Source organism: Ursus maritimus, unplaced genomic scaffold (genome assembly GCF_017311325.1).
Source record: "Ursus maritimus isolate PB19 unplaced genomic scaffold, ASM1731132v1 scaffold_1, whole genome shotgun sequence".
Lineage (NCBI taxonomy): Eukaryota > Metazoa > Chordata > Mammalia > Carnivora > Ursidae > Ursus > Ursus maritimus.
This window is the reverse complement of record NW_024423343.1, coordinates 60,387,885-60,401,996: the sequence shown is the minus strand read 5'-3', so window position 1 is coordinate 60,401,996 and position 14,112 is coordinate 60,387,885. Positions and strand designations below refer to the sequence as shown.

The window sequence follows — 14,112 nt, the reverse complement described above, 5'->3', positions numbered from 1 at the left end:
TACAGTACATCCCCGGTTTCCAATATAAAGTTCGATGATTCATTAGTTGCATATACACCCAGGGCACCAATACGTGCCCTCCTTACTACCCATCACCAGTCTATCCCATTCCCCCACCCCCCTCCCCTCTGAGGCCCTCAGTTTGTTTCCCATAGTCCATAGTCTCTCATAAACATACTACATTTTAATTGTATAAATTATATGATATAGGAGAGCATAAGGAAGGACATTTTTTTTCCCTAATCCCACCATCCAAAAGACGTGTACATTACTGATGATACTATATAGTATAATTTTGTATCATGCCTTTTTACACAACATTTTAGCATACAAATATCCTTATACTGTTATTAAAACTCCTGGTACCTATAATTTTTAAATTTGGAGAGTGAATTTTTAAAGTTCATTGGAGAGGTAGCAAGGTGTAGTGGCTAAGGACATGGACTCTGGAGCCTGGTGCCTAGATTCATATATTAGCCCCACCGTTTCCTGGAGCACTTCACTTAACCTCTCTCTGCATCAGTTTTCACACAGTGAAAATATTATTGTACTACCTACCTCATAGGATTGCTGTGAGGATGAATGTATTAGTACATTTAAAACACTGAGAATGGAGTACTTGGCACATAATAAGTGTGTATAAGCATTGGCTATTACTATTATTACTTTTATTATATAATTTACTTAATTATCCCTTCATAGTTGGACTATAGTTTTTTCCTTTAAAGATTTTATTTATTTATATGAGAGAGTGCACGAGAAGTGGGGAGGGGAAGTGGGAGAGGGAGAAACAGACTCTCTGCTGAGTAGGGAGCCTGATGCAGGGCTCTCTATTCCAAGACCCTGAGATTATGACCTGAGCCCAAGGCAGACACTTAACCTACTGAGCCACCCAGGCGCCCCCTATAGTTTTTTTCTAATTTTAATTATAAACATTATGTACACAAAACTTTTTCTGTGTTTTGAGTTTGAGTCTAAGAGATGAATTTTGGGGGATGATGGTGATACATTGTTTTGTATGTTAACTGTGTCCCCACCACTGTGCTGACTACATACTCTATATTGACTTATTTGTTCTGCCACCCGCATGAGAGAGGTGGTATTATTCCAGATAAAGATGCCTAGACTTAGAGTAAGTAATTCCTCTGAGGTTATACTGTAGTAAATGGTAGTGCCTGGGCAATCAGCAAGGCTTGTCTGCTCTTTACTGTTTCTTTATATTTGGAACAAATTGAGTTAAGTGCTCCCCCTCCCCCCCAGGTTGGTAGCCAGGAGAAGAAAGAGACAGACATGAGAATAGTTGTGAGGTAAGAGTTAAACAGACCTGATGATTGATTCAAGCATAAGGCCCACGATAGAAGGGATATGCAACATGTTTGGAAATTTGTATTTTTTAAAAAACCAGAATGAAAAAAATACTGCTTTTCCAATAGCTGAAGCAAAAATCTTTGATGTACCTCTATTAGTTTAGCCTGTTGTAGGGCCAGCCCCACTCAAATAACATGAATTGAAAGCGAGTGGTGAGGGGGTGATTCTGCTAAACAAAAACTAAAGCTTGCTGTTAGCAGAAGGGCAGTAGATACTAGGTAAGTTGAAATAACATCTGTCCACGGTACCCATCCTTTAAGATTTCTTTCTTTTTTTTTTTTTTTTTAAAGATTTTATTTATTTATTTGACAGAGGTAGAGACAGCCAGCGAGCGAGGGAACACAAGCAGGGGGAGTGGGAGAGGAAGAAGCAGGCTCATAGCGGAGGAGCCTGATGTGGGGTTCGATCCCATAACGCTGGGATCATGCCCTGAGTCGAAGGCAGACGCTTAACCGCTGTGCCACCCAGGCGCCCCCATCCTTTAAGATTTCATTTGGAATGTGGGTTTGTCCAAGCAGCAGCTGGCACAGATCAGGATTTGGTTGACTTTTTTGTTGTTGGTTGTAGAGGAAGCTGTTTATTTTGTTATTTAATAATACAGTTTAATTTGAGGTTTATCCTTTTATTTTTTAACATGTATGCTAAAAATTTAGTGTTATCATTTACATAAGAAGGGAGGCTGGGTATATGAATGTATTTTATATATTATATCAAGATATAAAATATTTATATCCCTAGTGTCCTCTTCTTAGGTAAATGATAACATATGTTGTATGCTTTCTTTACCTTGTTTTTTTCACTTAACATTCTATCCTGGAGATCCCACCATGCAGTATGTAAAGATCTTCTTCATTCCCTTTTCTAGCTATACAGTATTCCATTTTGTACATTTCTCCCTCCCCCCATATTTTATTCAAATTATCTTCTATTATTGGAATTTGGGTTGTTTCTAGTACAAATAGCACTGCAGTGAATATCCTTGCGTATGTATCTATTCATATTTTGATAATATATAAGATAGACTTTTAGAAGTGGGATTGCTAGGTTAAAGGGTAAATACATATGTATTTTTGTTAGATATTGTCAAATTACTTTCATAGGAGTTGTACTGATTTGCATTCCCATCAACAGTGTGTCATAGTATCAGTTTCCTTACATCCTTGTCATTAGAATAAGTTGTCAAACTTTTGTTTTTTTGGTAATGTGGTGTAGGGGAGAAGAAATTGTATCATAGTCTAATTTTAATTAGCATTTCTCTTATTATTAAAAAGGATGATCTTCACATTTTTAACTGCTTCTTATTCCCTGACATATCTTTTTCCTGCTTTAGACAGTTTTGGGCATGATTTTATCATAACTCAGCCTTTTTAAAAAATGTTCTTGCATTTCCTTGGAATCAGGCACAGCTGTGAACTTTGTCCTCTTTCAGGTAGGACCAATCTACTTGTGACATTGGAATACATACAGTACACAGGTCTATGTATCTATGGCTGTTGCATATATGTTTAAAAACATTATTTTATTTTATTTATTTTTTAAAGATTTTATTTATTTATTTGACAGAGCGAGAGACAGCCAGCGAGAGAGGGAACACAAGCAGGGGGAGTGGGAGAGGAAGAAGCAGGCTCCCAGCGGAGGAGCCTGATGTGGGGCTCGATCCCAGAATGCCGGGATCACGCCCTGAGCCAAAGGCAGACGCCTAATGACTGAGCCACCCAGGCACCCTTAAAAACATTATTTTATGAAGTATTGTAGTTTTGAATTATGCTGTGTAACTTGTGAAATTCTTGCTCTCTCAACGAAGTAGAAACTACTTGAATTCCTTTTCATTGAAATTAGAAAGCAGATCTCATGGATAGAATACTTTTTACACTTCTTGCTCTGAATATAGATATGTCAATTTTGGGGATGGTGTTAGATCTGTCATGTTTTTTAAGTTTTTATTTAAATTCCAGTTAGTTAACATACCGTGTAATATGAGTTTCAAGTGTATAATTTAATGATTCAACACTTACATACAACACTGCTCATCACAAGTACACTCCTTAATCCCCATTACCTATTTGACCCATTCCCCTTCTACCTCCCCTCTGATAACCATTAGTTTGTTCTCTATAGTTAAGAGTCTGTTCTTGGTTTGTGTCTCTCTCTCCCTTTTCCCCTTTGCTCATTTGTTTCTTAAATTCCACATATGAGTGAAATCATGTGGTATTTCTCTTTCTCTGACTGACTTATTTTGCTTGAAATAATATCTCTAGCTCCATCCATGTCACTGAAAATGGCAAGATTTCATTCTTTTTTATGGGTAATATTCCATTGTATATGTGTATGTATGAGTATATGTGTGTACACACACACACACACACACACACACACGCACGCAGCATACCTTCTTTATCAGTTCATCAGTTGATGGACATTTGGGCTGTTTCCATAATTTGGCTGTCGTAGATAATGCTGCATGTATCCCTTTGAATTAGTATTTTTGTATTCTTTGTGTAAATACCTAGTAGTGCAGTTGCTGGGTCGTAGGGTAGCTCTATTTTTAACTTTTTGAGGAACCTCCATACTGCTTTCCAGAGCGGCTGCACCAGTTTACATTCCCACCAATGGTGCAAGAGGGTTTCCCTTTCTCCACATCCTCGCCAACACCTGTTGTTTCTTGTGTTTTTGATTTTAGCCATTCTGACAGGTATGAGGTGATATCTCATTGTCACTTCGACTTGCATTTCCCTGATGATAAGTGATGTTGAGCATCTTTTCATGTGTCTGTTGGCCATCTGGATGTCTTCTTTGGGAGAATGTCTATTCATGTCTTCTGCCCATTTTTTAATTGGATTATTTGTGTTTTGGGTATTGAGTTGTGTAAGTTCTTTATATATTTTGGATACTGACCCTTTACCAGGTGTGTCATTTGCAAATATCTTTTCCCATTCTGTAGGTTGTCTCTTAGTTTTGTTGTTTCCTTTGCTGTGCGGAAGCTTTTTATTTTGATGTAGTCCCAATAGTTTATTTTTGCTTTTGTTTCCCTTGCCTCAGGAGACACACCTAGTAAGAAGTTGCTACAGTGAATGCCAGAGGCCAGTGCTATGGCCTGTGTTCTCCTCTAGGATTTTAAAGGTTTCATGTCTCTCATTTAGATCTTTAATCCATTTTGAATTTATCTTTATGTATGGTATAAGAAAGTGGTCCAGTTTCATTCTTGCATGTTGCTATCCAGTTTTCCCACACTGTTTGTTGAAGAGACTATCTTTTCGCATTGTATATTCTTTCCTGCCTTGTTGAAGATTAATTGACCATACAGTTGTGGGGCTAGGTCTGACATTTTATGTCAGTCATCTGTGATGTGGTGTATTCTGCGGCCCATAAATAAAAGTTATGTTTTGGTTATTTGTTCTATAAATAAGGCACACACTTGTACCAAGCCACAATATTTTTTTAAAAAGCATAATAATGTGCTTAATACATCATATAAAACTATATGAAAGCAAAGCTAATCATCTTTTCCTATCTTCCTTTTAATCTCACCCCTCTGGGATAAACTATTGTAAACAGGCTTTCTTGCTTTATATGAATACATATAAAAATTGTATGACTGGATTTTGTAGTTTTTTTTTTTAAATAAAATTATACTGTACATAAGGCTATGCACTTTGCTTCCTTTTTTAAAAATTTAACAATGTATCATGAATATTCCTGAAAATTATATATAGTATATATAGATCTCTTTTTATCCCAGATTTCATTATGTACACATGTATGTGTAACATGCATGCAATGCTACGTGAATGGGATTAATATACATGCTTTTAATTTGTGTTATTTATTTCTTTTTCTTCCATGACCTGTGATTACAACTTGGTTTGTGTATTCCTCTGCTTTTCTCTATATTCGTATAATCATATACAAACATACTATGATTATATGTTCATTTAATCTTTTCCCTCTCTTCCTCCTGCTCCTTGTTTTTGGTCATTGTTTACCAAATGAGATCACCCTTCCCCTCTCTGTACTTCAGTAATACTTTTAAGTCTTTACCAGTAGTTCTGATTCAGCAGTTCCCAACCTTAATGCACCTTAGAATCATGATAGCCTCCTTAAGGTAATATCTGCACCTAGGCTCCACTATAGACTAGTTAAAGAAGAGTCCTTGGGGGTGGGATTCAGGCATAGCGATCTTTTGAAAGTTTGCAGCTGATTCTAATGTGCAGCCAAAGGTGAGAACCACCACTCCAGTTTAGTGTTTCTTTTCTTTATTTGGGGGCGGGTAGGAAAAGCCTATAATAGTCCATAAGGAAGTAATTTACTTAGCCATGTCTTTATTATTGGACATTCACTTTATTTTCAGTTTGTTTTTTATTCTGCTGTAACAGTGCTGCAGTAAATAGCCTAAGTTTTTGAAATTGGAATATCACTATGTGTATCTACTCTTTGATAGCCGCTAGATGGAGATAAGTATTTATATATGTTTTTAATATGTATTAACCAAAATTTATAAAGATCCAGTTATAGTGATGTAAATGTGACATTTAACTCATTTTTTCTATATGTTGCCAGTTAAAAGTACAAAAAGTTATTTCTCTTAGAATTTTTGGGTTTAAGAATTTGACATTTTCCTACAAAGCTAAATTTAGTCTCACCATATGATCCAGCCGTCATGCTGTAGTTATTCACCCAATTGATGTAAAAATGTAGGTCCATACAAGAATCTGCACATGAGTATTTGTAGAAGCTTTATTTGCAATCTCTCAGAACTGGAAGTAGCTAAGATGTTTTTCAACAGATGAATGGATAAACAAATTATGGTACATCCATATAGTGGAGTACTATTCAGCAATAAAAAGGAATGAACTATCAAGCCATGCAAAGACGTGGATGAATCTTAAATGCGTAGTGCTTAATGAAAATAGTCAGTCTGAAAAGGCTATATACTGTATGTTTCCAGTTATACAACATTTTGGAAAGGCCAAACCTATAGAGATAGTGAACAAATCCATGGTTACCAAAGTTGGGGAATGGGCTTTTAAAATAAGTGAAACACAAGGTATTTTTTAGAGCAGTGAAATTATTCTGTATGAGACTGTACAGTTGGATACATAACACTATGCATTTGTCTAAACTTTATAACAGGAAGAGTGAATTCTAATGTATGCAAGTTTAAAAAGTCATTTAGGAGATTGGCAGTCCCAAGGTGTACTACAGAATGTGACAAGAGAATCTATATTACAAATACATGAAACAACCTCATTTAAGGGATGGGGAGAAAAGGTGCTAAGTAACTTTGGAAATTAGTGGAGTCTGTAATACTGAAGACAAAGGGAACTACACACACGCACAGTACTCTAGTTGATAACATGCCTCCTGTGGCAGTATGGGTTTACTCTTCTGAACCCACTATCCTTATATACTGAACAGTTAGGTAAATGGATAGTGGATGATGGGAGCCAGATTTTTTACCGTTGCAGTGGGAGGTTATAGATAAGCAAGAGGAGAAGGCTGGAGTGATTCATGTGGTAATAGATTAGAGTTAGATCCTGAAAGTGCTCCCAGTGGCCATACTGGAACAATATATGTAAGAAAATAAATTGTATCAGATTATACACCTGAGTATAAAATCAATATCCTGAATTCATACTTACATAAATGATTGAATAAATAGATGAGGAAGAATAGACAAATTTCCCATGCAGAAGAATTCCAAACAATTTATGTAGATAACTCACCCTCAAGCAGGTGAAACAACTCCCCACTCCTTAAGTCCTTAAGTCTAGGCTGTGCTTTCTGACTTCCTTCCAAAAGGTACAGTGTGGAACGGGGGCGGGGAATAATGTTATAGTAGAGAAAGTTGGCAAACACTACCTTAACCAGATGAGCTAGGTAAATATCAGTAGTGGTGTCATGTTGATATTATGTACCTTTGATATGGTGTGATGAAAATGGTACTTTACCTCAGTGGTCTTTCTCCCTAAAACCCATAACCTAGGACTAATCTTGAGAAAAACATTAGAGAAGTTACTGTTAAGGAACATTCTACAGAACACCTGGCCTGTACTCGTCAAAACTGTCAAGGTCATCAAAAACAAGGGAAGTCTGGGAAACTGTCACAGCCAAGAGAAGCTTAAGGAGACATGACAACTGAATGTAATATGGTATCCTGGATGGGCTTCTGGAATAGAAGAAGCACATTAGGTAGAAACTAAAGAAATCTGATGGAAATATAGACTTTAGTTAATGTATCAACATTTTACCAATAAAAATTGATCAATAATATAATTAGTTATTATTACGTAACAAACCATCCCAAAATTTAGTGATTTAAAACAACAACCATTTATTATCTCTCCTGAGTGGGTTGGCTGGTGGTTTTAATTTGGACCAGACTTTTCTGTGAAAGGTTTAGCTGGTTGGTTGAGATCTGCTCTTTAGCTGATTACTACTGAGCTGAACTGACTCTGCTCCATGTGGGCTCTCCTCAAGCAAGCTAGCCCAGACTTATTCTCATATAGGTGACATGGTGGAGAGTGCCAAGAAAGAAAGAGGGAAAGCATGCAAGGTCGTTTGAGCCCTAGTCTTAGAAAAGCATGTTACTTCTGCCTCATTCTCTCCACTAAAGCAAACCAAGACCAGCTCATATACAAGGAGTGGGGAAATAAATTCTGCCTCTTGATAGGAGGAGTTTCAAAGTCACATTGCAAAGATCATAGATACGGGGAGGGAGGAGTGGAGAACTGGAGCCATTTTGCGGTTGTTCTGAAACAGTGACTGTAAACAGAACTTTGGCAAATTTGAAATAGTGTTCAGAAGAATCACCTGCTTAATTCAGGTAGGTTCTTTTCTGTTCATGTAAAACCAAACAGTTGAGTTAACTATAGCTTTATTTTGCCTTTATTGTAATAGTATTCCTTATGGTAATTTAAAATAGGCACTATTGTTTTTAAAGGGCAAGTTGTCAATTTTACACAGAAACACATTTTAAATTTTAATTGTGTTGAAAGTCAAAGTAGAATTTAAGTAATCGAAGTGTTATTTGTTACAGGAATATTTTCATTATTAGAATTGTCTCTGGTTGCACTTGGATTTATCATCTTTGATTATTACTGTTTCAGTTTTGCATCAGTCTTCATTCTTTTAGTTTACCTAAAAGAAATCATTGTAATCTCTTCATTGCATCAATTGGTAGGACATACCTTTTTAGAATTTTTTTGGGGGGTGTGGAGAATATGTGTAGGTGTTGATGTGTGCATGTGATTGGCAGAATTAAGTATCTTTATTGTAATACTTATTATAGAATATACCCTGTTACGCTGTTCATTTAACAGAGCTTGAAAAACTTTTTGTTGAAATACAACATACACATAGAAAAGTGCATGTATGTATCATGAGTGTAGAGCTATATGAGTTTTTAAAAAATATTTTATTTATTTATTTGACAGAGAGAGATACCGGGAGAGGGAGAAGCAGGCTCCCCACTGAGCAGGGAGCCCAATGCGGGGCTTGATTGCAGGCAGATGCTTCACTGACTGAGCCACCCAGGCGCCCCAAGCTATATGAGTTTCTAAAAACTGGGTGTTCCTGGGTAATCAGCATCTGAATTGAGAAATGGAACATTACCAGCATCCTCTAACCCCCCTTCATGTTCTCTGTCACTGCCTTGTGTTCTCTGTCACTGCCTCCAAGAGTAACAAGTATCCTTATTCCTAACCCTATACATTAGTTTTGCCTGTTTTTGTTCTTTATGTAACCATTTACATATAACGCAGTCTCTTCTGAGTTTGACTCTTTCAGAATAAGATGCCCCTAATATTTGTCCATGTCTGTACAGGAGAGAAGTAATAATTATGTTTAATTTGGTCAGAGGTCCTTTTAAAATTTTAACTAAAATTTTGAAATTGGGTACTGGGTGATAGACTCAATCATAAGTTACCAAATATATATATTATATGTATGTAATTATTGGGGGATAATGTATTTTAATTCATTATAGAATATGCAGAAGCAGTGATTTTTCTCTTCTTTTAAGAAGTAAATCATGATCTTTCTAGTTTCTTGAGGAAAAGCAAAAGGGGATGTTAGAATCTGTAATTATTAAAATCAGAATTCAAATAAAATTTACTGTGCATGAAAAAGAGGTCATCTGTTTTATTTTCATGCCTTTAGCCCTGTATCACTATAGAAGATTATCAAGTCTTACTTTAAAAAGCTCTAGAAAGAATGATTTAGCTGCTTCTTTGATGTGTTTTACTATGAGGATTTCCCTGAAGTTTTCAAGTTAATTGTACTAAGATATAAAAAAGGAAGACCATGTGTGTGAGATAGCGTCAGTGACATTTTATTCTTTAGAGTCTAATCTGAGACAATTTTTTCGCATCACTTTAAGTCAAGTATTTCTATGTTTTCCTTTGAACTTGAGGACAATCAGTACATCCCCACTTTTCTGTACTAGGGTTTTCTGCCTAAAAAAAACAGAGGAATCACATGTCAAATATTAATGGCCTCTGGTACTTCTTTTGAAATCTTTTCATTTTGACCTATTAATTTTATTTTCATAGACATTGAGCTTTCTAGTTCTGATTCTATTCTGGTTCCATTGTATTCTATTGTTAATTGTTTTTTCTCTGATTTTTTCCATTGGCTTCTTTTTATTTCCATTAATACTGGGCATCATCCAAAGTTCTCTTTTAGGTTTCTGCCCCCATTTCTTCTCAGTAACTCTTAATACATATTAGATATGTTTATTTGCATGAATCCTTATTAAAATGTATCTAAATTCGACATCTTTCTTTTTCTATTTCTCTCATGTATTTTTACCTATTTATATAGATATGCCTCCATCTTTTAAATATGTCACACATCACTTCTGTTTTTCTGGTCTTCCCAGTACCCTGTACTTATTTCTTTGCCACTATGGAAAGCATCGTGATCTTCATAGAATCTAAGAGTCTTTATCTGAATATCATTATTAGCTCAGAGTTTTATTTACTAAAACCAGAGGATTACTGTTATTTTCTATAGTAGTTCTGCTTTATTAATATATATGGTCATATCTAAATGATTTCCCTACATAAATAAATATATATCGATTATCATTATTGCTAAGATATAATCACTAGAATTCAAAATAAAGGAGAAATGGTTTGTTCCTCTATTTTCTCCTAGTAAATATTGCCATTTGTTCCCCAGGAGTTGCCATGTTATTATAAATTTGCCTCTGAAGTGCCTCAAAAAAAAAAAAATTAAACAATCTCCTCTTTAATAACTTTCCTTCCTCTGTGTTTTGATTTCAGTTTTTATATGTGAATGATTATATGTGAATGAAACAACAATATTTGAAGTGTATTTAACCATATAAATTAAAATCTTTCATTATGGGGGTGCCTGCATGGCTGAGTTAAGTGTCTCCCTTTGGCTCGGGTCATGATTTTGGGGTTCTGGGATCAAGCCCCTCATTGGGCTCCCTGCTCACTGGGGAGTCTGCTTCTCCCTCTGCCTCTGTCCCTTCTCCTGCTCATGCTCTCTCTCTTTCTCTCTAACTCTCTCTCTCAAATAAATAAAAACTTGAAAAAATTAAAATAAAATCTTTCATTATATCCACTCTGCATTTTTTTTTCCGAGTGAACATTTTACTTCAGCAAGGTTAATTTTTTCCATAGTTTAATTACTATATAACTCTATTGGTATTGAAGCACAAAATTATTTGAACTTGATTTTTTTCCTCCATATTTTCACTGAAGAAAGATTTTTCTCCTCAGGAATTAAGAGGTGTAATTTTTTTCCCCCTCAGATTCTCCTGAGAATGATATTCCTATGGAGATCACAACAGCAGAACCACAAGTTTCTGAAGCAGTATATGATTGTGTTATTTGTGGACAGAGTGGCCCCTCCTCTGAAGACCGACCTACAGGATTGGTTGTACTGTTACAAGCATCCTCAGGTAAAATCAAAGTAATTTTTCAGTGGGATTATTTTAGAGCCAATGTATGTACAACATATTAATAAATATCTGTATTAATTGAAAGTTATATCTTTGGGTATAACTATAGATCTGTATAGTAAGGATCAATTTAGATCTGAATAGCAAGGATTTTAAATTTGGTTTTATCTGACTTTCCTGGACATGAGTGTTAGAAGAAGCTCTTAAGAGAGAAGTCTCTCTGTGTGTTATACAATCTTTTTCCTTAAAGTGTGATGGTATATTACCAATGCTATATGGCCAATAACGGAGTTCAGCTTTCTTAGCAATTTAATTGTTTTAAAATTGGGAAGCATTAAGCCCAGAAATATTGTCAGTTTAAATATTTTAACTACATAAGGCACATTCATGTAGTTTTGCCTTTATTTCTTGAGCTACTAGAAGCAGTAATTCTTAAAACAGCCTACTGAATGGTATCTTTGCCAATATATAACTTAAAAATTTTTTTTTAAGATTTTATTTATTCATTTTAAAGAGAGCATGCGCATGAGTGGGGGGGAGGGGCAGAGGGAGAAGGAGAGCATCTCAAGCATACTCTACACTGAGTGGGGAGCCTGACATGGGGCTCCATCTCACAACCCTGAGATCATGACCTGAACTGAAATCACGAGTCAGACGTTTAACCAACTGAGCTACCCAGGTGCCCCTAAAATTTTTTTTTTGAAAAATCTTTGAAGGATTTGTCTGAATGCTGTCTATCCTTTCCCATGCTAAAGTATTTTAAGGTGTGATAACCCTTACACATTCTAGTCCCAATGAATTTAATCCATTTTCAACAGGAGTTTGTGTGAAGCAAAGAGAAAATAAAATTCTTACCCTTTTCTCCTGAGCCTTTTTTTCTAGGGTGTTTATTCTCTGAATTAGTAAAGTAGAAAGAGATAAGAGACTCCCCTGAGTTCAAATACTGGTATTGCTTGACATAATCTGGCCAAGTTTGTTGCTTTCTTTTAACTATAGAGATAATATTGGCTTCAGAGGATTGTTGTATTGGTTAAGTAATGTAATATAGGCAAAAGAATCTAATATGGTGTCTGGTAAGTTAGTTTCTCCTCTTGTTACTTTTTTTGCTTAAAAATAAAATTGATTTGGGAAACCCCAATTGAATAGGACATTGGAGTAGAGCTGTCAAGACCAGAAATGCCTACTAAAAAGGAAATGTGTGGGGTGCCTGGGTGGCTCAGTGGGTTAAGTGTCCAACTCTTGATTTTGGCTCAGGCCATGATGTCGGTCATAAGATCAAGCCCCAGGCACGTGCATGCTCTCTCTCTCTCTCTCTAATAAATAAATAAATAAATAATAAATAAATCTTAAAAAAAAAATAGAAAGGAAATGTGTGGGAGTATTGACTAGTTTTGTAGCTGTTTCTGTTTTCTATTGCTGTGACAAACTAGCTTATTAGATTATTGCCACTTAATTTTTTATAGCTTCTTCATCAAATACTTTATAATCATCAGTGTAATGTTTTATTTATTCCTTCCTTCATTCATTCCAGGTATCTGGGAACCTAGCTGCCAGATACTGTCATAGTGTGAAACAAAGCAAAACAAAATCTCTGCCCTAATGAAGGCAGAAGTTTTTGTTTTTGTTGTTTTAATCTTTTATTATTTTATATTTTTATTTATTTTATTTATTTATTTTTTTTTTTTAAAAGATTTTATTTATTTATTCGACAGAGATAGAGACAGCCAGCGAGAGAGGGAACACAAGCAGGGGGAGTGGGAGAGGAAGAAGCAGGCTCATAGCGGAAGAGCCTGATGTGGGGCTCGATCCCAGATCGCCGGGATCACGCCCTGAGCCGAAGGCAGACCCTCAACCACTGTGCCACCCAGGCGCCCCGATTATTTTATATTTTTAAAGTTGCTTTGACCAAATTGTCGCTTCATTTAATTCCTTTTTACAATTTTGTACACTAGCTAAACTTACTAAAAATTAGATAATTCCACTATATTGTAGCTCTTTTATCTTTTATAGCTAGAAGGAAATGAATAAGAAACTAACATGAAAAAGCGTTAGATCTCTAAAGAGTGATTTTAATTGGGAACTGTAGCAGGTGAAATCTCTGACTGTTTCCTTCCTTTCTTTCTGAGCCTCACACATGTACTGATATCTTGCATTTTACCCCTTTCTACTTTTTCCTTCTCACATCTTTCTCTATTTTGATCTGTCCCTTCTCTTTTTCTTTTATCTTTTTAAGTTTGAATACGGAACATTTTATTTATTTTTTAAATTTTGTTTCAAGTTTTTATTTAAATTCTGGTTAGTTAACATATAGTTTAATATTAGTTTCAGGAGTAGAATTTAATGATTCATCACTTATTTATAATACAGTACGCATCAAAACAAGTGCCCTCCTTAATACCCATCATGCATTTAGCCCATTTCCCACCTACCTCCCCTCTATCAACTCTCAGTTTGTTCTCTGTAAAGAGTCTCTGTAGTTAAGAGTCTCTTATGGTTTGCCTGTCTTTTCTCCCCACCTTCCCTATGTTCATCTGTTTTGTCTCTTAAATTCCACATATAAGTGAAATCATATGGTATTTGTCTTTCTCTGACCTGTTTCGCTTGACGTAATACACTCTAGCTGCATCCATGTTGTTGCAAATGGCGAGATTTCATTCTTTTCGAAGGCTGAGTAATATTCTATTGTGTATGATATATATATCACACACACGTATATGTATATATCTCACATCTTTATCCATTCATCAGACATTTGGGCTCTTTCCATAATTTAGCTATTATTGGTAAAGCTGCTATAAACACATGTCCCTTTG

General features: G+C 35.6%; 1 protein-coding gene across 1 annotated transcript in view; it reads left to right on the top strand.

Annotated features, from left to right (window-relative positions):
- UBR3 (ubiquitin protein ligase E3 component n-recognin 3) overlaps positions 1 to 14,112 on the top strand; it is a 230,724-nt gene that overhangs the window by 111,852 nt on the left and 104,760 nt on the right. The window contains exon 25 of the mRNA XM_040644068.1: positions 11,150 to 11,299. Coding sequence (XP_040500002.1) covers positions 11,150 to 11,299 — 150 coding nt within the window. The remainder of the gene's footprint in view (positions 1 to 11,149; positions 11,300 to 14,112) is intronic.